General features: G+C 35.7%; 1 protein-coding gene across 6 annotated transcripts in view; it reads left to right on the top strand.

Annotated features, from left to right (window-relative positions):
• The window catches only part of FSD2 (fibronectin type III and SPRY domain containing 2), an 89874-nt gene that overhangs the window by 52916 nt on the left and 14739 nt on the right, over window positions 1-22219 (top strand). For all 6 annotated transcript variants that reach the window (XM_074233955.1, XM_074233956.1, XM_074233957.1 and 3 more), the window contains 4 exons: window positions 8081-8215; window positions 12208-12361; window positions 14611-14744; window positions 21273-21405. In XM_074233955.1, the coding sequence (XP_074090056.1) occupies window positions 8081-8215; window positions 12208-12361; window positions 14611-14744; window positions 21273-21405 (556 nt within the window). The remainder of the gene's footprint in view (window positions 1-8080; window positions 8216-12207; window positions 12362-14610; window positions 14745-21272; window positions 21406-22219) is intronic.

Genomic DNA, 22219 nt, shown 5'->3' with positions numbered 1-22219 from the left:
ATCATAGCACCTACCTCCCAAGGCCAATGTGAGGATCAAATATAAAATACTAAAACACCATAAAAATGCCAGTTACTATTATTGCTATTGTTGTTATCCTCCTCCTCCTCCTCCTCCTCATCATCATCAACATCATCTGATAATTGCCCTGTACTCAAAGGCTAGAGAAGCAATTTAGCATTGTTTAGAATAGGCAACAAGTCCCCCAACACCACCAAGAAACCATTCAAAATTTAAAAACTAATTTTTCAAATCAAGTAATCCTACCTCTAGTTTCTCTCAGTTGCTACTATCCCAATATGGAGAGGACAAAATGTCATAGGTCAAAGAAACAAAGAAACAAAATGTTGTAGGTCAAAATACCAAATTTTTTTTTAGGTTTTTGCAAGGTAAATGGGGTTAAGTGGCTTGCCCAAGGCCACACAGCTAGGTAATTATTAAGTGTCTGAGACCAGATTTGAACCCAGGTACTCCTGACTTCAGGGCTGGTGCTTTATCCACTATGCCACCTAGCTGCCCCCTCCACTACACCACCTAGCTGCCCCCAAAATACCAAATTTTAAATTAATATTCATGACTCCATTTTGAGGTTTTCTTGGCAAAGATCCTAGAGTGTTTGACATTTCATTCACCAGCTCATTTTACAGAGGAGGAAATAGACAAATAGGGTTAAGTGACTTGCCCATGGTCATACAGCTAATAAACATCTGAGATTCAAGTAGAACTCCATTCTTCCTTACTCCAATATAATCAGTTTTCTTTGTAATCTTACATATTTATACATTCAGAAACATTTTGAGAAGGGATTCATGTCTTTACCAGACTGACAAAAAATATATATAACTAAAAAAGTTAAGAGCCCCTGCTCTTGAGGATGCAAAGGTAAGTCAATTTTCTTAGGGAATGTAAAGTTTAGTCGATGAAATAAGCTTTAAGTAAGTAAAAAAATTAAATAACCATGATTTAAACATCAATTGAATATGATGATAGATGTCATGAAGTCATCCATGATTAATTGCTAAATTAGTCATACAGTTAGTAAAGGACAAAAAATGGAGAGATGAAGTCAGCTATAGTGGTCCAGTGCCTTTTTATATTTCTATTTTGTATTCTAATTTGTAAACATGTATTCAACATAAAAATTATATCAAAATGAATTGAGGCCCCCAACCCAAAATATAATCAGAAAGGTAGTATTTAATTTCATCCTATAATCAGGTTCTAAACATAGGTTGCAGAAGAACAGACAAAACTATTAAGCTATGAAATGCTGCTGTTCTTTCAATGGCTTTGGAATTGCCATAGGCAGTTTCCTATTTAACTATTTATTCTTGTTAACTGAGTGATAAACTCAGTTGTTTCTCAGTTGTTAAAGAAGGGAAAGGGGGAAGTGTTATTAAACCTCCTAGATCTTAGTGCCTTGGACAAAGCCATGATCACCTTCTCTAGTTAGATTTCTGCATGGGCAAAGTTGTATTTAAAACTCTCTTGATTAGACACATCTAGAAATATTGCACTTTCTGTGAAAGAAGATGGCTTAGCCCTACCTATTCTAAAATTATATTATAAAGCATCAGTCATCAAAACTGTCTGGTATTGGCTAAGAAAAAAGAGTGGTAGACCAGTGGAATAGACTGGGTGCAATAGCAGGAAACGATTATAAGAATCCAGCTATTGGGATAAAAACTCTCTCTTCCATAAAAGCTGCTGGGAAAATTGGAAGTTAGTATGGAAGAAACTTGGAATAGACCAACACCTCACACCCTATACCAAGATAAAATCAAAATGGATACATGATTTAGACATAAAAACAATATTATAAGCAAACTAGAAGATCAAGGAGTAGTTTATCTGTCAGATCTATGGAAAGGGAAGCAGTTTATGACCAAGGAAGCGATGGAGAACATCACTAAAAACAAACTATAGATGATTTTGATTAATTAAATTAAAAAGCTTTTGCACAGACAAAACCACTGTAACCAAGATCAAAAGAAATGTAGTAAACTGGGAAACAACTAATGTTTCTGACAAAGGACTCATCTCTAAAACTGAGTCAAATTTTTAAAAAAAGCCATTTCCCCAATTGACAAATGGTGAAAGTATATGCAAAGGCAATTTACAGATGAGGAGATCAAAGTGATCCATAGTCATATGAAAAATTGCTCTAAATCATTGCTTATTAGAGAAATGCAAATTAAAGCTTCTCTGAGGCACCACCTCACACCTGGCCAATTATGGCAAGAAAGGACAATGATCATTGTTGGAAGGGTTGTGGGAAATCTGGGACACTATTACATTATTGGTGGAGCTGTGAACTCATCCAACCTTTCTGGAGAGCAATTTGGAACTACACCCAAAGGGCAACAAAAAATGAGCATACCCTTTGATCCAACAATACCACTACTGGGTCTATACCCTGAAGAGATCATGAAAAAGGATAAAAGCATCACTTGTACCAAAATATTCATAGCAGCTCTGTTTGTGGTGGCAAAGAATTGGAAATCGAGTAACTGTCCTTCAATTAGGAAGTGGCTTAGCAAACTGTGATATATGTATGTCATGGAAAACTATTGCTCTGTTAGAAACCAGGAGGGATGGTAATTCAGGGAAGCCTGGAAGGATTTGTATGAACTGATGCTGAGTGAGATGAGCAGAACCAGAAAAGCATTGTACACTCTATCAGCATCATGGGGGTGATGATCAACCTTGATGGACTTGCTGATTCCATCAGTGCAACAATCAGGGACAATTTAGGGCTGTCTGTGATGAAGAATACCATCTGTATCCAGAGAAAGAACTGTGGAGTTTGAACAAAGACCAAGGATTATTACCTTTAATTTAGCAAAAAAAAAAAAAACAACAAAAAAAACCTGATACCTTATTGTCTGATCTTGCCATCTCTTATACTTTATGTTTCTTCCTTAAGGATATGATTCCTCTCTCATCACATTCAATTTGGATCAATATATACCATGGAAACAATGTAAAGATTGGCAAATTGCCTTCTGTGGGGGGAGGGGAGGGAAGTAAGATTAGGGGGAAAAATTGTAAAACTCAAAATAAATAAAATCTTTGTAATTCAAAAAAAATTGCACTTTCACCAGTCACACATCTTCGATCCTGAGCATGCAATTCTTACATCTTTTGAAATATATAAAATATCTGATGGTCTTAGGTAAGGAAAATGAAACAAGTAAGGGAAATAAAATCTTTTTCCTGAGTTAGTAAAACATTCATAGAGTATCATGGATTTAGAACTGGAAAGGATCTTGAAGATTCTCTGGTATAACCCTTTACTTTTTAATAAATGGTAAAACTGAGGCCCAGAGAGGTTAAAGGACTTTGTCTAACATCCCACAGGGAGCAGCAGCAGAGTTGAGGTCTCTCCCACTGAAATAAACTGCTGCCCTAGTTAAGAGATCTGAAATATGAAATGAATCTTTTTAAAATGGAATTTAATTTAGAAGTGAACATGGTATCAGGGACATTGATCATTGTTGCTGATATTGGAGAATTAAGAAACAAGAGAAGAAAAAAGATCTAGAAATGTTTGGTACAGTTTGAGCCTAATTGTTACAAGCTGTTGTGATTATTCCTTTCCTTAAATGATTCAGTTTAACTTGGTTTTGAATCTGATTTGATTATGACATCAAACTGTTCTGTACACTCAGCCCTCAGAGTGTACTCCTGAGGATTGTCTTCTCACAACTTTAAAAATTAGAGGGAACATTGATTCCAGAGACACATAGCATTTCACTAACTTAATTACCAGAGGTAGAAATAGCCCATTAAGGGGCACAAGGGTGTAATCCATGATGTCAGAAAAGTGAGGTCTGAGTATAAAAGTGTCACCAAATGCTAACCATAATAATAATAATAATAATAATAATAATAATAATAATAAAACATGATATGTGTCATGGAGTCTTGGAAGTAAAAGGGAAGGGAAGGGCAAAGGAGGGAAGAGACCGACTCATTTGGATAGACTATAAACTGTTTGAGGTTAGGAATGGCTTAATTTTTATAATTCTATAACCATTACTTATCACTGTGCCCGGAGGATCAAATGTACTGTAAACTTTAAAAGAGATATACAAATGCTAGATATTATTATTATTATATAATAAATGCTCAAATCAACAGAATGCTTTTGATTGATTGCAATGTTTGAAAACTTAGGTTGGACATTGGAAAAATAGTGATAATAAGACATTTCTGCTGATACCCAGCATCAGAGCATTCTAGATCTTGGCATATCTGGTGGAGAGAGACACACAATTTGAAAGGAGAAAGACTAAGATCTGTCACTTTTAACCTATTTCTCAATGTAAATCACTGATAACGGCTCAATTTTTGCTTTTATTGTAGAAAGGATATTAGAATATAAGATCATTGGGTATCTACAATAGGGGAAGAACCTGTGGTAGGAAATTGGGAGGTATGAGTTATTGAAGACCAGGATAAATGATTGATGTTATATTCTTTCCTTATTTGCAGATGACTCTCAAAATGGTAAAATTTTAGAATTAAAGAACTTTGTTCAATCAACTAATTTTACAGAAGAGGAAATGGAGGGTCAGAGAGAGTAATAACTAACTTAAGAGAGTCACACAGAGAACTTGAACTTAAGTCTTCATACTCCTGGTCCAGTGGTCTTTTCATTAAATTAAGCTAATTTTGATGGAGAATTTGGAGGAAGGATAGAGATAAGAGAGCACAGGAAGACAGAAAATGAATGAATTTCAAAAAAGAGAAGTTGAGATACTAAACACAAAATTAGACTTCACAGTTGCCTAAGGGTCAGTTTTCTTTATTCAGTCATAAGAGTCAGTGTGAAGTTATGATGGGCCTGCCTGAATCCAATACTTAGGCTTGAATCCTGCCTTGAATACTTACTAGTTAGGTGACCTTCCCTTAACCCTTGTTTTATGACTAACTAGCTAAATGAAACTTAGTAAATCAAACCTCCCTGAGACTTAGAGCTTGTCTATAAAACTGAGATTATTCATACAGTGCTAGATCATTATTCTTACAATAATTACACTCTCCTTCCTTTCCTATCTTGTACCCTTGGAGAGCCAACTCTCTACCTTCTACCCTGGATTCCTTTGTTCATTTTTCCTGTTGCTAATCATGACTTGCCAAGATCCGGTGGGATTACTCCTACCTTCTACCCTCTTCACTCCTATTTTGATACTCCTGGAACTGCCGAAATTCATGGAACTGTGCTGACTAATCCTACTACAATTTTATGTTGCCTCAGCTCACCTGTGTCCTCACTATAGCAAGAAAAATATTCTCTTCTTTCCTGATGACTTTTGTATTCCACTCTCCATGGTGACTGTTCTAAACCTTCTCATCTTTCCTCCACTTTTCTACTATACACCCCTCCTTCCACCCTCTAAGCTAAGAACCTTCACCAAAAAAATTGAGATCATTTGCCATGGAGACTCTTCTCTTCCCCCTTCCTCACCTCAAATAACTTGGACATTTTCTTCTACTATCTCCTCCTTTATTCTAATTTGAGATTTAAAAAGAAAAGTAAAGTTTTGCCAAGGTTAAACCCTTTAAATCTGACTTCAATCCTCTTCCTAGCTTCTATTGCTTCCTGTCTACTGGTTTTTTCCCTGCTACTCACATGCAAACATACCCATATTTCTTCCATCTTTAAAAAAGGAAAAAAAACTACATTTGATCCGACCTTTTCTACTATTTGTCATCCTATTTCTTTCCCCCTTTTCTTGGTTAAATTCTTTAAGAGAGTCATCTATTGGTGCCTCCATTTCCTTTCTTCCTATTCTTTTCTAAAGCCTATGCATTTTCTTCCCTCATTATTCAACTGAAAGGCACTGTCCAAAATTACCAATGATCTCTTAATTTCTTTTTTTTTAAGGTTTTTGCAAAGCAAATGGGGTTAAGTGTCTTGCCCATGGCCACACAGCTAGGTAATTATTAAGTATCTGAGGTCGGATTTGAACTCAGGTACTCCTGACTCCAGGGCCAGAGCTCTATCCACTGCACCACTTAACCACCTTGATCTCTTAATTTCCAAACCTAATGACCTTTTCTCTATCCTGATCCTCCTTGACCTTTCTGTAACATCCTACCTTGTTTATCACCTTTTGCATATTTTCTCTTTTCTAGGCTTTTGAGACACTGCTCTCTCCTGATTCTCCTCCTATATGCCTGATTTTTCTCAGTCTTCTTTATTGGTTCTTCCATGTAATACTCTATAACCACAGGGGTCCCCCAAGGTTCTCTCTTGGGCCTCCTCTTTTCACTCTACTCTCTCACAGAATAATTTCATCAATACCTATGGGTTTAATTATTTTCTCTGAGCAGAAGATTCTCAGGTTTATATATCCTGTCTCAGTCTTTCTGCTGAACTACAGACAAGATTTTCAAATGCCACAAGGACATCTAAAACTGAATGTTCTGTAGGCATCACAAACTCAATTATGTTCAACCAGAACTCATTTTCTTCCCCTAAACCCTCCCTGCTTATGAACTTCTCAATCGTGCTAGGGGACTAACCATTTTCCCAGTTAATCCAGACCTATGATTTCTGTCATCCTTGACTCTCACTCTCATTTCATTTAGCTAATCTATTGCCAGATCTTCATTTCTACTTTCACAACATCTCATAAACATAATTTTCACTCTATTCAAGCAACCACTACTCTACTTCAGCCTTTCCTCATCTCATGCCTGGACTACTGCAATGGTTTACTAACTGATCTCCCCCCCAGCTCCCAGACTCTCCCCAATCTAACCCATTCTTCACTCAGTGGCCAAGAGAATTTTTCTAAAACATAGGTCTAATCATGTCACCATCCTCTCCTCAATGAGCTCAAAAGGCTTCCTTCCTCCAAGCTCAAATAGAAACAGTTTAGCATTGAAAGCTCTTCATAAGTCAGTAGGTCCCTTTCTAGTTCTCCATCTTTCTCACACTTTACTCTCCTCCATGATAACATGCTTTGCTCTCCATCTCTCACCTCCAAACCTTTTCAATGACATCTTTCTTTCCTGGATTGCACTACCCTTTACCCCAACCTTTCTAGTTTCCCTGACATCCTTCAAGACAGTTCAAATCTCACCTTATGCAAGAAACCTTTCCTGGTCACCTCAGCTATTAAATGCCCTCCCTTTTCAGATTGCCTTTGTATAGTCTCTCTCTCTCTCTCTCTCTCTCTCTCTCTCTCTATATATATATATATATATATATATATATATATATATATATATATATATATACACTTTAATATAGACATAGTATTAAAATGTACATTTCTTGAGAGTAGGAACTATTTTTTGCCTTTCTTTGTGTTCTCATCACTTAGCCCAGCATCTAGTATATATTGGTAGTTAATAGATGCTTGTTGACTGTGGATTTGTTGACATAATACCCTGCCTCATAGGATTGTTGTGGGTCTCCAATGAAAGAATATATGTACATCTCTTTACAAACTTGAAAGTGCTTCATCACTACATAAATGTTCATTATTCCTACTATAATTTATTCTTCTTCCTTCTTTCTTCTTTTCTCTTCTCTCTCTCTCTCTCTCTCTCTCTCTCTCTCTCTCTCTCTCTCTCTCTCTCTTTATTTTTTTCTTCTTCTTCTGCCTCCTCCTCTATGTCTTTCTTTGTCTTCAAGGGGAAAAAAATCTCAAAACTGCCTGATTTTGACCAGGAAAAACCTCTGGTCTCATGTCCTGTCTCCCTACATTTTGTGTTTAGTTATTTGTGTATGTTTTATATTTTCCCAGAACTATGTTAAGTCCCTTGAGGGTAGCCCACCTTCTTTTCTTCCTCCTTCCTCCTTCCTCCCTTCTTGTCTTCCTTCCTTTTAGTCTTTGTACACTTTGCACTTATACTTTGTAGGTGTTGATAAAGATTTACTGAATTGAATTATAAAATAGCTTTGTTCTGAGAAGTTTCTTTTATCAAAGGATGGCTATGCTTTAAGGGAATGGGGGGATGATTGTTTTCAGGATTTAAAGCAATGAAAAAATTCAAGGACATTCTGCCCATTTCCATGTTTTATAAAATAATTAAGGTCATTTTTCTTTTTGCATTTCAGAGTTTACAGTGAATGTCAAAGAATCACATTACTCTGTGGTCAACCTTGTGCCTAATACCCAATATGAATTTTGGGTCACAGCTTCCAATAGCACTGGCATCAGCCCACTAAGTGAGCGAGCAGTATACGTGACAGGTAATGTATTCCACTGATGTTTGGGGAGCCAGGCTTCTGTTCATTCATTCAGAGAGATACAAAATCTTGACCAGGCAGGAGAATCAATGCAGTCTGATATGACATTCAGATGGCTGGATTGTGTGTTTTTTTAGATAAATATTGGTGAATTCCTTTTGGATTTACTGGGTGTAATTATTATTATTATTATTATGATTGTCACACTAAGAAATAAATGTTTTTTAAAGTGAAGGCAGGACTCAGTGGTGTGTTTGGAGGGGCAAGTGGGGATGGCCTAGGGGAATGGCAGTGTAGAGCTGTGTGATAGACATTGGTCCCCAAACAGCAAGAATCTCAGAGTGGTTTGAAATTGAGAAACAATCAGGAATGAGAATGGGAGAATCTTAGAGTGTAAGAAGAGGTGTATCTAGCAATAAAGAGGAGTGGGAATGCCTAGAGGGTTTCTTGCTTTTCATAGTGAATCAACCCCTGTCCTAGACTGATACCTTGGTAACTATGCTGTAATAGAAAATCTTCTCATTCACATCTAAATTAGACCCAGTCTTCATTTGTTAGTGTTGGATTTGATAAAACAGGAGGTCGTTATTCTTGTCAGCATTACTCCATGCTACTCCAGGAAACATATTCTCAGGAGAAACCCCATCAGATAATCTGTGTTCTCTTGCTGTCATTTATTGGCTATGAATTTAATTATGCTATGAAGTCTGGAACATGAGGTAACTGCCATCATCACAAGATGTCGCCATGACCCATGCAGACATGCGTCATGTCATAACCCAATTATGCTTTTATACTTTTAACAACATCATTTCTTCCATTCAAAATAAATGCAGGGTGTTTGTAAAGTTTTAAAGCAGTTTAAAGTTATTTAATATAAGATTTTAGGAACACCCTGCATATACTTTGGTTACAAGATTATAATGCCAATGTCAGTCTTTTGCTTCCTCTTAATTCACTGCAGACTATTAGACTGTCATTATCCTGGGTGTCAAGACTCCTGGGTTCTAATCTCACTTCTGTCAATAGGTAATTGTGTAACCTTGAGCAAGTCAAAAAATACTGGATTTGGAATGAGAGTACTTGATTTTGAATTCCAGTGCTACCCCTTGCCACTCTGTAACTCTGAGCAATGAATTTGATCTCTCTTATTTTCCTCATTTGTAAAATGGTAGTTGGTCTGGATGACGTCAAAGGTTTTCTCTAAATTTATGATCCTATATCCTTATCTTTTGGAGATTCAGTTTCCCTATCTATAAAATAAGGAGATTGGATCAGATGGTCTCTAAATTAGTTGGCCTTCCTTCATCTCTTCTCTGCATAAGGCATTGCTTCATATTTTGGTGAAAGATTAGGGGTCACATATCATTAGCTCCACTTTGACCTAGTTTTATACTTCACCTATTCAATATCATGCCCACTCTCTCCTGATGTACTCCTGCCTCAGGAGAAGAGCATGTCTTTCTTCTCAGCAATGTCAACTTCTCTATTTATGCCCTTGATTCTATCTTCTCCTGTCTACTCCAGAAGCCTATCCCTTCAATCATCTCTAACCATCAATCTCCCTTATTTTTGAAGAAATTATCTTTTCTCAGTCTTCATCTTTGTATCAGTATCTAAAGTGCCTTCTATGTTTCTATGCTAAGCACTGGGAATAGAAATACAAAGTGAGACAATTGATCTTCTTGTCCTCCCTGCAGCATTTGATACAGGATTTTCAAAATATTGCTTTTCCTGATCTTCCTTCTACCTGTCTGACAGATTCTTCTCATTCTTTTTTGCTGGATCATCATCCATTTCTAGCCACCTATACATCTCTGAATTTCAGGGTATCATATAGAACCTTCTTCTCTTCCTCTGATGCCACCGCTTTGATGCTCTCAGCAACCTCAAAGTATTCAATGATCATTTCTATGCGGATGACTCCCTAACCTACATGTCTTTCCTGACCTTCGAAAATCTGTGTTCAAATGCTTAAGAGACAGTCTGTCCCTTAAGCACCTCAAACTTGACATGTCCATAACAGAATCTCTAACCATATCTTTCTCCTTAAAATGACCCTTTCTTCTAATTTCTCAGTTTCTACTGAGGGTACTAGCATAATTATAAGTCATTCAAGTTTGCAACCTTGGAGACATATTTGATTCTTCACACTCTCTCAATTCATCCACCCCCTTTCCCCCCACCCCATCCAATTACCTTCCATGTCTTATGGTTCCTGGGGCAGCTAGATGTATAGTGGGTAGAATGCCAGACCTGGAGCCTGAAAGAATCATTTTCAAATCTGACCTTGACACTTACTAGCTGTATGACACCGGACAAGTTACTTAACCCTGCTGGTCTCAGTTTCCTAATCTGTAAAATGAGAAGGAAATAGCAAATCATTTCAGTATCTTTGTCAAGAAAGCCCCAAATGGGGTCACAAAGAGTCAAACACAACTGAAATGACTGAACAACAACAACAACAACATGGCTCCTATCTTCTCAACAACTCTTGAATACATTCCCTTCTCTCCATCATCAGCCTAGTTCAGGTCTTCATTACTTTTTGCTTAAACTACTTCCATAGCTTCCTAAGTGGTCTTCTTTCTCCCAACTCCGATCCATCTTCCACAAAATTGATATTCCTAAAGCACAGGTATGACTAATCATGCCCATGGCCAAGAAGGTTCAGTTGCCTGTAATATAAAATACTAGATCTCCTGTCAATCATTTAAAAGGTTCCAATCTATCTTCTCAAAAATATTACTCCCCCTCATATATTCATGGATTCCAGCAAAACTGACCTCTTTGCTGATCCTGTTACACAACATTCCATTTCCTGTCTCTGTGATAAACTGATCCTTATGCTTGTATTTCTGTCCTTCAATGTCTCTATCTCTTAGAATCCCTAATTCTATTTAGGTCTCAGCTGTAGTGCCACATACTTTCCTGATGCCCCTACACTGAAATTTTTTTGTATTTACCTATCTATACTTGTCATATCCTTTAAGTAGAAGGTGAAATATTTTAAAGCAGGGATTGTTTTATTTTTCTTTCCCAGGGTCTGTCTCAGAAACCTAGCCTAGCACTTTTCACATAAAAGGCACTTAAATGTTTGTTGAATTGAATTGACATTTGATGTCTCTTAAATAAACAAAACCAAAACAATCTACCCTATATTCCCTCCCTTGTTTCAATATTTGTTTTTTGATCTTGGAAAGGTGAAAAGAATTTCTTAGCTCCTCTCCCATTTTTCTCTACAGGAGACTGCAGTCAATGCAATATTGACTCTGAAAGCATAGGACTTAGAAGCAAGAGATACTAATTATTAGCTCTGTGATCATGGGCAAGTCACTTAATTTCTCTGTTCCTCAATTTTTCTCATCTGTAAAAAAGAGATAACATTTGTATCACCTATAGGGGGTATTGTGAGGCAAGCACTCCATAAGTCTTAGGACATATTAGTGTGTAAGCTCTTTTTGTTATTAGATCATTTGATTGAAATATGAAAGGGACTCTGACCCAACAATTCCCATTTTACAGATGAGGAAACCGAAGCCTAGAGAGTGATTTGCCCAAAATCACCCAAAGAGTGAAGGCAGGATTCAAAACTAGACAGTCTGACTCCATATTTATCTTTCCATTATTTCATGTAGTTTCTTAAAGAAATATTCTTGTATTCTTTTAATTGCAAAATATTTGGGGGGAAATGGGTCAGGGATGGTTGTTTATGCTTATTTGCAGTCAAATATTAGATCCAAAGCATTGGATCATAACATTGATCATAACATTATAGATTTAGAGATAGAATCGTCCCCTTCATTTTACAGATGGAAAAAAGAAGGTAAAGAAAAACAAAGTGTGACTTAGTAATGATCAAATGACTAGTTAAATGTCGGAGATGAAATTTTGTATCCTGGTCATCCTGATTCCAAGTTCAGTGCTTTACCCACTTTGTACCACTCTGCTGCTCAAATAGTTTCCCATCTCCTTTCTTTTACTCTGCATCTTAGCTCCTTCACCTCCCATTATCAAAAGCAAAGAGATCCTAAGCTGTGAACATGCTGCCTTGGTGCGTTGGGAATCTGGAAACATGAATCCTGTGGACTCCTACATCATTGAACTGTCTAAAGTAGACAGTGAAGAACCAGGAAATGTTGTTACAGAGTGAGTCAATTCAGGTCAATGCTATAGCTCAAGAATACTCAATAATCACTTTTATATCACACAGGGCAATGGAATTGAATTTTGAGACAAGCAATATCTTTAATTTGGCCTTGCTTGGTTATAGTAAAAAAAAATGAAAATATAAATCCTTCCTAGGAGATGAAATCAGAAAAAAGTAAGGACTCGAAGGCTTTATACACACACACACACACACACACACACACACAAACACACACACTCATTCACTTCATTTTAAATATAAACCTTATATACATACATATTTTCAAAATATCCCAATCTTTTCAAATGATTTAGAATTTTACTTATTTTCACAGAAAGATACAGCAATGATATCTTTGGGAAAGTGTGGTGGTTAGTAATGGGATAGATAAGAATTCTATGAGGCAAGTGGTAATTTTCTTCATCTTTGCAGTATGTCTGTGAAGGTAGTTCAATTCCAGGCAAGGTACAGGTATATATAGATATATAGGCCCAGATCAGAACAGACTTGGATTATCTCCATTGAAAATTTTCTACCCATATGATTGGTGGGTAGAACAGATCTCCTTGTTAATATTTTATTTTATTTTTTTGCTATTTGCAGAATCACTTAGTCTTAAAGATTCAGCTAAAATTAATTGAAATAATATTATTAATATAACAGGATAGAAAATAAATCTACAATAATCATTAGAATTTACTGTAAAAAATTCCTCAGTAGATAGAAAATACATATTCACATTAACAATAAAATGTATAAAATATCTAGAAGCCTGTTTACAACTAAAATATCTAGGGCTCTTGATAATTTCAAGACACTTTAAACAGGAAAAAAGACCAATAGAAGAAATACCAGTTGTTCATAATTGGGTCATACAAATATAACAAAAATGATAATACTTTTTAAACTGATTTATATATTTAGTCTCATAACAATCAAACTTTCAAAGAGTTATTTATAGAACTAAACAAAATAGCAACAAAATTGGGGAAATCATAAAAAAGAAAGAATGGAGTTTAGTATAATGATGAGTGAAATGAGCAGAACCAAGAGAATCTTGGATACAATAACAGCCATATTGTTCAAAGAAAAATCATGAATGACTAAATTATTCTAAGTATTACAAATACTCAGATCAACTGAAAAGGATCATGAAGGAAGAGACTTCCCCTCTTTAGAGAAAGAACCGATAAATAGAATATATACATATATGTTATATATATATGTATATATATATATATATATATATATATAATATTAGCCTTCTCTAGTAGAGTGGAGGAGGAGGAAGAGAGACAGTTCAGACTTAAAATGTAACAAAAATAAATAATAATAAAAGGAGACTAACAGAACTAGATTTTGATCTCTGTTACAAAACTATAATTAATCACTGATACAATTTGGTACAAGTTTTAAAAAAATGGGAAAAAATTGATCGATAGGTAAACTTAAACTAATTTTTTAAAAAATGATCTAATTAGGTAAACTCCAGAAATAATTGAACAAAGAATGGTCCCTGTGCAGGTTCTAGAATGGATACCACAGAGAACACTTAGAATTCAGGTTGGGTTTCAGTTTCCCTGTCCATAAAACCAAGTCAGTGCTAAGAGGGTAACATTGAACTGAGTAAGAGCTGGGGTGCACCTATTCTTCAATAGATTCTCTGATCTAGAGTTTCAGTCTTAGGTATGTCCTGGAAATCAGATGAGTTTCATTGGATGAAGAAATTGCTATTCAAGTTGGTCAGTCTATAAGTATTTATTAAGTGAGTACTTATGCACTATTTAAAAATTGGCTTTCCTTTTGGACCAATAGTTATCAAAACAAACAAAAGTCTCAAAAATTCAGAAAGCTGGGTTAGTATAAAAGCTTTTCAAGAGTTTTATTCTTGTTGTCCATCAATGATTTTGACTGATTATATGTTTTAAAATTTGCAACATGATTTACATCCATTATCTCATTTAATAGATGATGATGATAAGTTAACATTGACATAGCACCTTAAGAAGTCATTTTATTTAATAATTTTATAAGTGAGGTGTAAATCTATAACTAAACACAGGTGTTATCCTTATTTTAGAGATGAGGAAAACAAATCTTGCAAATGTTAAGTGATTTGTCAATAAGCCTACTCTATCTTACTGTCTAGTCATCAATAGTAGCAAAGATTGCATTGCCTAATATTATGTGAAATGTATGTCAGACTATCACGTATTATTTTTTGTTTCGTCACTTTAATTTATTTTAGGTCTATAGTGGGAATTCCTACCTGTGAATCTCTAATTCAGCTGCAACCTGGAGAAAGCTACCTAGTCTACGTGAGAGCCATCAATGTAGGTGGCCCTAGTGAAAGAAGTGAGCCTGCTACTATCCACACCATAGGTATTGTTTAAATTCACATTTTGCTGTTGGGAGTAGAACTTTTGTTTATTGTGGTTAGAAGCCAGCAGTGATGCTCTATCTATCCCTCATATCTTTAAGAGCTGAATTGCATGGATCTTTGATTCTATTTTTTGTTGTCCCTCTTCTCTATTTTCATCCAGTAATGTTTTTGGATTATTCACCTACATAGAGGGTTAATCATAGGAGAATTTCAGAAAGTCTTTCCCCTTCCCCTCCCTCTCTTGCTCATCTCAGAAGGAACATGGCATAGTAGAAAGATCTGGGAACGATTAATAATTCTGTAAGTGAGGAAGGTACTGCCTACAGGTGTTACTCCTTTTTTTAGAGATGAGGAAAATAAAACTTGAAATGTTAAGTGAGACCTAAACATTAGTTTCAGCTCTGTCACTAACTAGTCACAGATCATATAAATGCATATAAGTTATATTGGGCATCCCCTGGCAAACTCAAATGTGCTAGTGGCTCTCTTGCCACAGTGAAGCTATTTGGGATCCAGTACAAATAGAGAGGGGGAAAGTTTTCTTGGTATCTGCAGCCCCCAGTTACTCCAACCACTATCACCACTGCTCCTGCTCCCCTTTGCTTCCTTCCCATTGCTTCTGTCAAGCTCTGGTTAGTGAATAGGTAACTCTGGAGTTCAGACTTCTTCCAGACTTCTCCACTGGTACTTCTTGGCAAAGCTTGATTCTTATTTCTACACCTCCTCTGTGCCCCCTACAGAAGCTTATACCCAGAAATCCCAATTGGATAGAACTGGGCTGAAAAACAAATCAACTAGTCCTTTATTCCCCCTTTACTTCTCTGGTCACTTTGATTTCCATGGTCTTGAAGCTCTGTTGATATGGGGAAAAAAGCAAAAATAAAATTTTAAATTTTAAAAGGATTCATTAGTCCTTGAGTTCTGCCACTGGCCCTTCAGTGAAAAACAGGGAGCAAGTCCAACTAGAAAGGTGCCTTTTGTTTGATTTTAAATAAGATAAGGCTAAAAAGGTTCTGGATTTAAGAGTAAGAGTAAGAGTATGATTTAAAATGAGCCCTGTGAAATGTTTACATTTTAAAAGTAAAAAAAAATTGTTTTAGTTTCTTTGATGAATAAAAGTGATATTTTATGATAAACAGTTAATATTCACTTTTAAAAATAAAATTCCCTAGGTGCATGTCATAAACATGAGCTAGGGAAACTTACTTTTCTAAAACTCAATTTCCTCATTTGTAAGTGAGGAGCACCCCTGGATGATTTCTCAGGCTCTTTCTAACTCTAATGTTCTATGACTAAATTTATAGTAATAACTTCCATATTAAAATTGAAAAAATCAGAGAGATCCTCATTGCTAAATTATTCTTTTAAATAAATCTGATAAAGTTTTATCATGCTCTTCTTGCATTGTTCAGATATCTATTTAACCCATATATAAAAAATTAAATACTTTTATGGAACCCATTATCTTTATTGGAAGCATTCTTAGAGGAGTGACCTCTTAACTTTAGCAAAGAAAATTAGCAATCCATCATAATGACTTCTAGATATAAAAGTTAACTTTTTTTTGCTTTTTTGGTATGAATAATATTCTTTTTTATTAAAGGTTTTATCTGAGTTTTACAATTCCCCCCCATTCTTGCTTCCCTCCCCCCACCCCCACAGAAGAAAGTGTGTTAGTGTTTACATTGGTTCCATGTTATACATCAATCTAAGTTGAATGTGATGACAGAAAAATCATATCCTTAAGGAAGAAAAATAAAGTATGAGATAGTAAAATTACTTAATAATATAACACTTCCCCCCCCAATTTGATGGTAATAGTCTTTGGTCTTTGTTTAAGGTCCATAATTCTTTCTCTGGATATAGATGGTATTCTCCATTGCAGATGGCTCAAAATTGTCCCTGGTTGTTGCACTGAAGGGATGAGCAAGTCCATCAGGGTTGATCATCACCCCCATGTTGCTGTTAGGGTGTACAATGTTTTTCTGGTTCTGCTCATCTTGCTCAGCATCAGTTCATGCAAATATTTCCAGGCTTCCCTGAATTCCCATCCCTCCTGGTTTCTAATAGAACAATAGTGTTCCATGACATACATATACCACAGTTTGTTAAGCCATTCCCCAATTGAAGGACATTCACTTAACTTCCAATTTTTTGCCACCACAAACAGGGCTGCTATAAATTTTTTTTACCCTTTTTTATCATCTCTTCAGGGTATAGACCCAGTAGTGGTATTGCTGGGTCAAAGGGCATGAACATTTTTGTTGCCTTTTGGGCATAATCCTAAATTGCTCTTCAGAAAGCTTCCACCAACAATGTCTTAGTGTCCCAGATTTCCTGCATCCCTTCCAACACTGATCATTGCCCTTTCTGGTCATATTGGCCAGTCTGAGAGGTGTGAGGTGGTATCTCAGAGATGCTTTAATTTGAATTTCTCTAATAAGTAATAATTTGGAGTAACTTTCATATGACTATGGATTGCTTTGATTTCCTCATCTGTAAATTGCCTTTGCATATCCTTTCACCATTTTTCAGTTGGGGAATGGTTTGTTTAAAAGTTAACTTTTAAGAAAAGAACATTTATATAATATTCATTCGTTCAATAAATATTTATTGAATAACATTATTTGCAAGATCATGATAAATACTGAAGATACTAAGGTAAATACAACACATGCAATAGTGATGCATTTTATCAGCTCAGTAAGAGTAGAAATTGGCCCCTCTATGATCTTGTATCTCCTCTGTCCCCTCAGGATCTTGTACTTAAGAAAACCTGATTTTGAATCCTATGTCTGATACTTATTACATCCCCAGACAAATTATTCAAAGGCTCCAAGCTTCAGTTTTATAATAATAATAATAATAGTAATAGTAATAATAATAATAATAATAAGTAACAATCTCATGGAGTTGTTGTTATACTCAAAATGTATGTAATCTCTCTTGAAAACTTTAAAACACTATAAGTAGGTTTTTTAAAAAGCAATCATTTAAGTGTTTATTATGTGCAAGGTATGGTGGTGAGTGGATGCATAAATATGCCTGTTGAAGGAGTAGGTTATATCAACAACAGATGTGGTATCAGCTTAAAAGGTTCAGTTTCTCAAAAAAAAAATCACCAGCAATAAAAAACCAAGAAAGAAATAAAAAGTTTCCTGGAAGCACATTTACTGCTGTCCAAGCTGCCCAAAAATAATATGTGAAACACAGATTTTATCCACATAATCCTCCTATAAAGTAGTTTAGGAAAAACTGTTATCCTTATTCTGCATTTGGGAAAATGAATACCAAGGAGGTGGAATCTCACACCAAGACAAGTCAAGAATGGAGTGGGGGTTGGATATGCCTCTTCACTCCAGACCTGCACCCTAATTGAGATATTGTAGCATACTAAACATTAAAGAATTATATTAAATTTGAGACAAGAGCTAACAACAACAAACAAAACAAACAAATAAGAAACAAATCCAAATTTCTGGACTCAAAGTTTTCTGGAAAAAACAAGAGGGAAATCAGAATCATAGATTTGGAGCTAGAAGGGGAGTTAACCACAGCCTTCATTTAACAGATAAAGACAGAGGTTCTAAGTAAGTAAGTGACTTGCCCAAAGCCACCTGGTTTGTGAGTAGGATTCAACCTCAGTGACCCTGACTCAAATCTTTTTTTTAATGTTTTGGTTTTTGTATGGCAATGGGGTTAACTGAATTGCCCAAGGTTACACAGCTAGATAATCTTTAAATGTCTGAGGTCGAATTTGAACTCAGGTGCTCCTGACTCCAGGGCCAGTGCTCTATCCACTGTGCCACCTAGCTGCACACCTGACTCAAATCTTGCCTCTTTTCACCACATCAAAGACCAAATGATTCAACCCTCTGTTTTTTTCATTCAGAAGACCTGGCTTCTATGGTAAAATGGTAGTACCTCTCTTTGATCTGGTTCTTTTATCTGCATAATGAAGATTAATAATATTTGTACTTCTGTCTTCAAAGAGTGAGAATCATATAAGATAATGGATGTGAAAATGACTTGAAAAGCATTGTGTGATACAGAGAAAATATAAACAATGACTACAATGGATAAATGAAGATAATACAAAAGGGCAACAGAATTTCAGTCAAGTACAATGATCAATAATGGTTCCAGGTGATTGAAATACACTCCCTTCCTTTTTGATAAGAAATAGCCTACCAAGAGTAGAAAGCTACTGCATGTGCTGAAAATAGCAATCACTATATATTTCAATGATTTTACTTAGCTGGGATTATTAAAACAAAGGTTTTATAAGAGGCTTGTTTATTGAGAAATGATTGTAGGTTCAAATAAAAATGTCAATAAAACGAAAACAGTAAATATATATAAATTTTCATATATATCTGTTCTCATCTCAAAGCTAGAAACCTTAGTCTTTATTGTTTTTTCATAGAGGAGAAAATCAATCATAAGTCATAAGTAAAAAGCAATTTGATTAAAGATGATTTTTGAGAGGAAAATAGAAATATCCAACTTATTTACTTTCAAAATTAAGAACCAAGAATATAAAATTATATTCATTGAATACAATGAAAATACTTCAGTTCTATATTGTGTCCAGTTAAGAGAGGCAGAGAAATTTGGAAAAGGGAAGGAGTTAAGGGAGAAGAAGGAAAAGACAAAAGGAAAAATGAAACCAGAGATGGAGAGTGCAGGGAGAAAGAACAAGTTATTGAAGATAACAAAGGTTGAAGAAACGTTCCAACAGAAGTGAAGAAGAGAGAAGAAAGAAAGAATGGGAGAAGAACCATGGAAGAGAGTAAAAGAGAGAGATTTAGAGAGAGTGATTCAGTAGTTCTGAGATGAGGATGTAAGTCATGTTAGGGTTTTTATCACACCCCTGGTTGATTTGAACTGTGAACATCAGATTATGTTTTTACTTAAATTGCTGCCCCTCTTAAGCACCAAGTGTACAAACCTTTCAGGAATCAGTTTCTACCCACAACTCTTCATTAGTTCTTGGCTCTTTTATTTAATCCTTCCTCAAAAGAAATTAGTCATGGAATTGTAATTCTTTCAACTATGGCCCTGAGATGCTAGAGCAATGTATGTATATATATATATATGTGTGTGTGTGTGATTGTATGTCCATACATCAATATATGTACATATATATATACACACATGATGGATAGACACACAATCACACACATACTTATATTGATGTATATATGTGTATAATCATATATATATACAAATAGAAGATATATATATCCCATGCATATGCACATATACACACACATGCATATACACTGTCTGAGCAGATTCATTCTAGAACAAAATATCATAAATACATATATGGATGCATGTATTTTTAAGTACATATATATCCTATGTACAATGTGTATCTCATATCCATGTGTGTGTTTATGGGTATGTATATCTTATATACACAAAAGTATATAGGATATTTTACTTTAGAATCTGCTCAGACATCCCTCATCTTTCTTACTACATTCTCTTCTTCAGCCTTTAGTCATTATTTATCTATTCTGATCTCAGATTTTTAGAAGATAGGCCTTAGGGATGTGCTCCCAGTGCCTTCTACCATCATTCTTCCTCACCTTCTCCTACAAAACATTGTACTACTATCTGTACCTTTTACATCTGACTGCTTTATACTTTTCTTTTTAAAATGTTAAATAAAATAGGCTTTTCTATTATTCAAGTCATTTCAACACATATTTATTGGGCACTTGCTTTGTCCAGCACATCTCTGGGGATGTGAGGAGTCCACTGGGGGATGTGGGGAGTCCACTGCCCTTTTGGAGCTCAGCATCTATAAGGGGAGATAAGAAATGTACACAAATGAAAGGTGATGAGTAGAAAGAACAATGAGCTTGCTTCCAGTTCCAGCTCTGTCACTTATTCTCTGTGTAACTTGGGGCAAGTCACTTGCCCTCTCTGGGCCTCATCTGTTAAAAAAAAAAATGAAGGAGTTTGCTTAACTGGCCACTAAGGTTCCCTCCAGCTCCAGGAATCTGGCTCAAGTTGTTCAAGTAGACAGAGCTCTGGACTCAAAGTTTGGAGGCTGAGGTGCTACCTGTGATTGATGGGAACCTTGAAGCAAGTCTTTTGATTAGGTTAGGCTTCAATACCGTTATCTGAAAATGGGGTCTGGGGTTGTATTAGGAAGAGTGGATTGAACATCCTCTAAGTTCTCTCCCAGTGCTGACATTTTATGAGTTTGTGATTCCATACTCTTTATAGTGCCTATATAATTAAATTTAGAATCTCTCAGGGCCACCTCTGAAAAATTATGTGATACATGTTGAAAGCTGTGGATCTGGAGTCAGAGGATGGGGGAGGGTGTTGAATCTCAGTTCATCTATTTTTTTCACCATGTGACATTGGACAAGTGACACTGGCTCCCCCTCTGGGTCTCAGATTCTCATCTGTAAAATGAAAAGATTGACCTATATGACCTCTATGGAATCAAAGACATTCTCTCTATTAGCTGAAATTCACTTCCTTGTTATTTTTCTCTTCCTTAGGTACCTACTTCTACCTTAACAAGGACACCAGTCATCCTTTGCTGTCCATTTCAGAAGATGGGTTTACAATTGTGCGTGGTGAAGGAGAAAATTCAGCAAGTGAGCCCCGTGATAGTGACACCAAGTTTACCAGGTACTTGATCTGTAGTTATTTCAAATTCTCATTTGGGAATGTATCATGCAACAGAGAGAGAATGTTGGTCTGAGATAGAATTAGGAAAGATTTGTGCTTAAATCTCAGCTCTGGGTTTACTAGCTCTAGGCTCAAACCTGAGCAAATCTCTTTACTTTCCTGAGCTTCAATTTTCCTCTCTGTAAAATGAGCATATAGATCTCAGTATATACCTTATAGGGTTAATAAAAAGATGCTTTGTAAATCTTGAAATGCTATATAAATAAAAACTTTTAAAAGATATTCCATCTTATTCCACTTATTTTATTCCATTATGTCTCTCTCTCTAGATCTTAAGTCAATGGTTTCCCTATAAATAATAAAAATAACTTTACAACTCTAAATTGTTTAATTCCTGAGCCCTTCTCTGGGAACTTAGAGTCTTGAAACTTTACCCCAAAGGGATCCCATCCTATACTGGAACAGCTCTAATTGTGAGGAACTAGAGATAAAATCTGCCTCTGGAATTTCCACCCATTCATTACCTCTAATTCTACCCTCTGGGATCAAGGGAAGTAAGTGTAATCCCCCTTCTAAATTTTTAGAAAACAAGCTTGGACTTCAAGAGAAATATAAGAAGGTCTTTCCTCATTTTCCTTTAGGTTATCAGTTTTGATTGTTTTGTGGTGGTAATTCTTTCCATTTGCATTGTTTATGGTGACTGTTTTTCTAACTCTGCTTCTTTGTTTTGCATCTGTGCATAGAAGTTTTCCATAGGACAGGGTTCCTTCACTTTTGACTTCTCATGAGTAGCATGGCTGGGACATAGTGGGCA

This window comes from Macrotis lagotis, chromosome 4 (assembly GCF_037893015.1).
Source record: "Macrotis lagotis isolate mMagLag1 chromosome 4, bilby.v1.9.chrom.fasta, whole genome shotgun sequence".
NCBI classification, from domain to species: domain Eukaryota; kingdom Metazoa; phylum Chordata; class Mammalia; order Peramelemorphia; family Peramelidae; genus Macrotis; species Macrotis lagotis.
The sequence above is the reverse complement of the archived record's forward strand: the minus strand, read 5'-3'. Positions and strand labels throughout refer to the sequence as shown.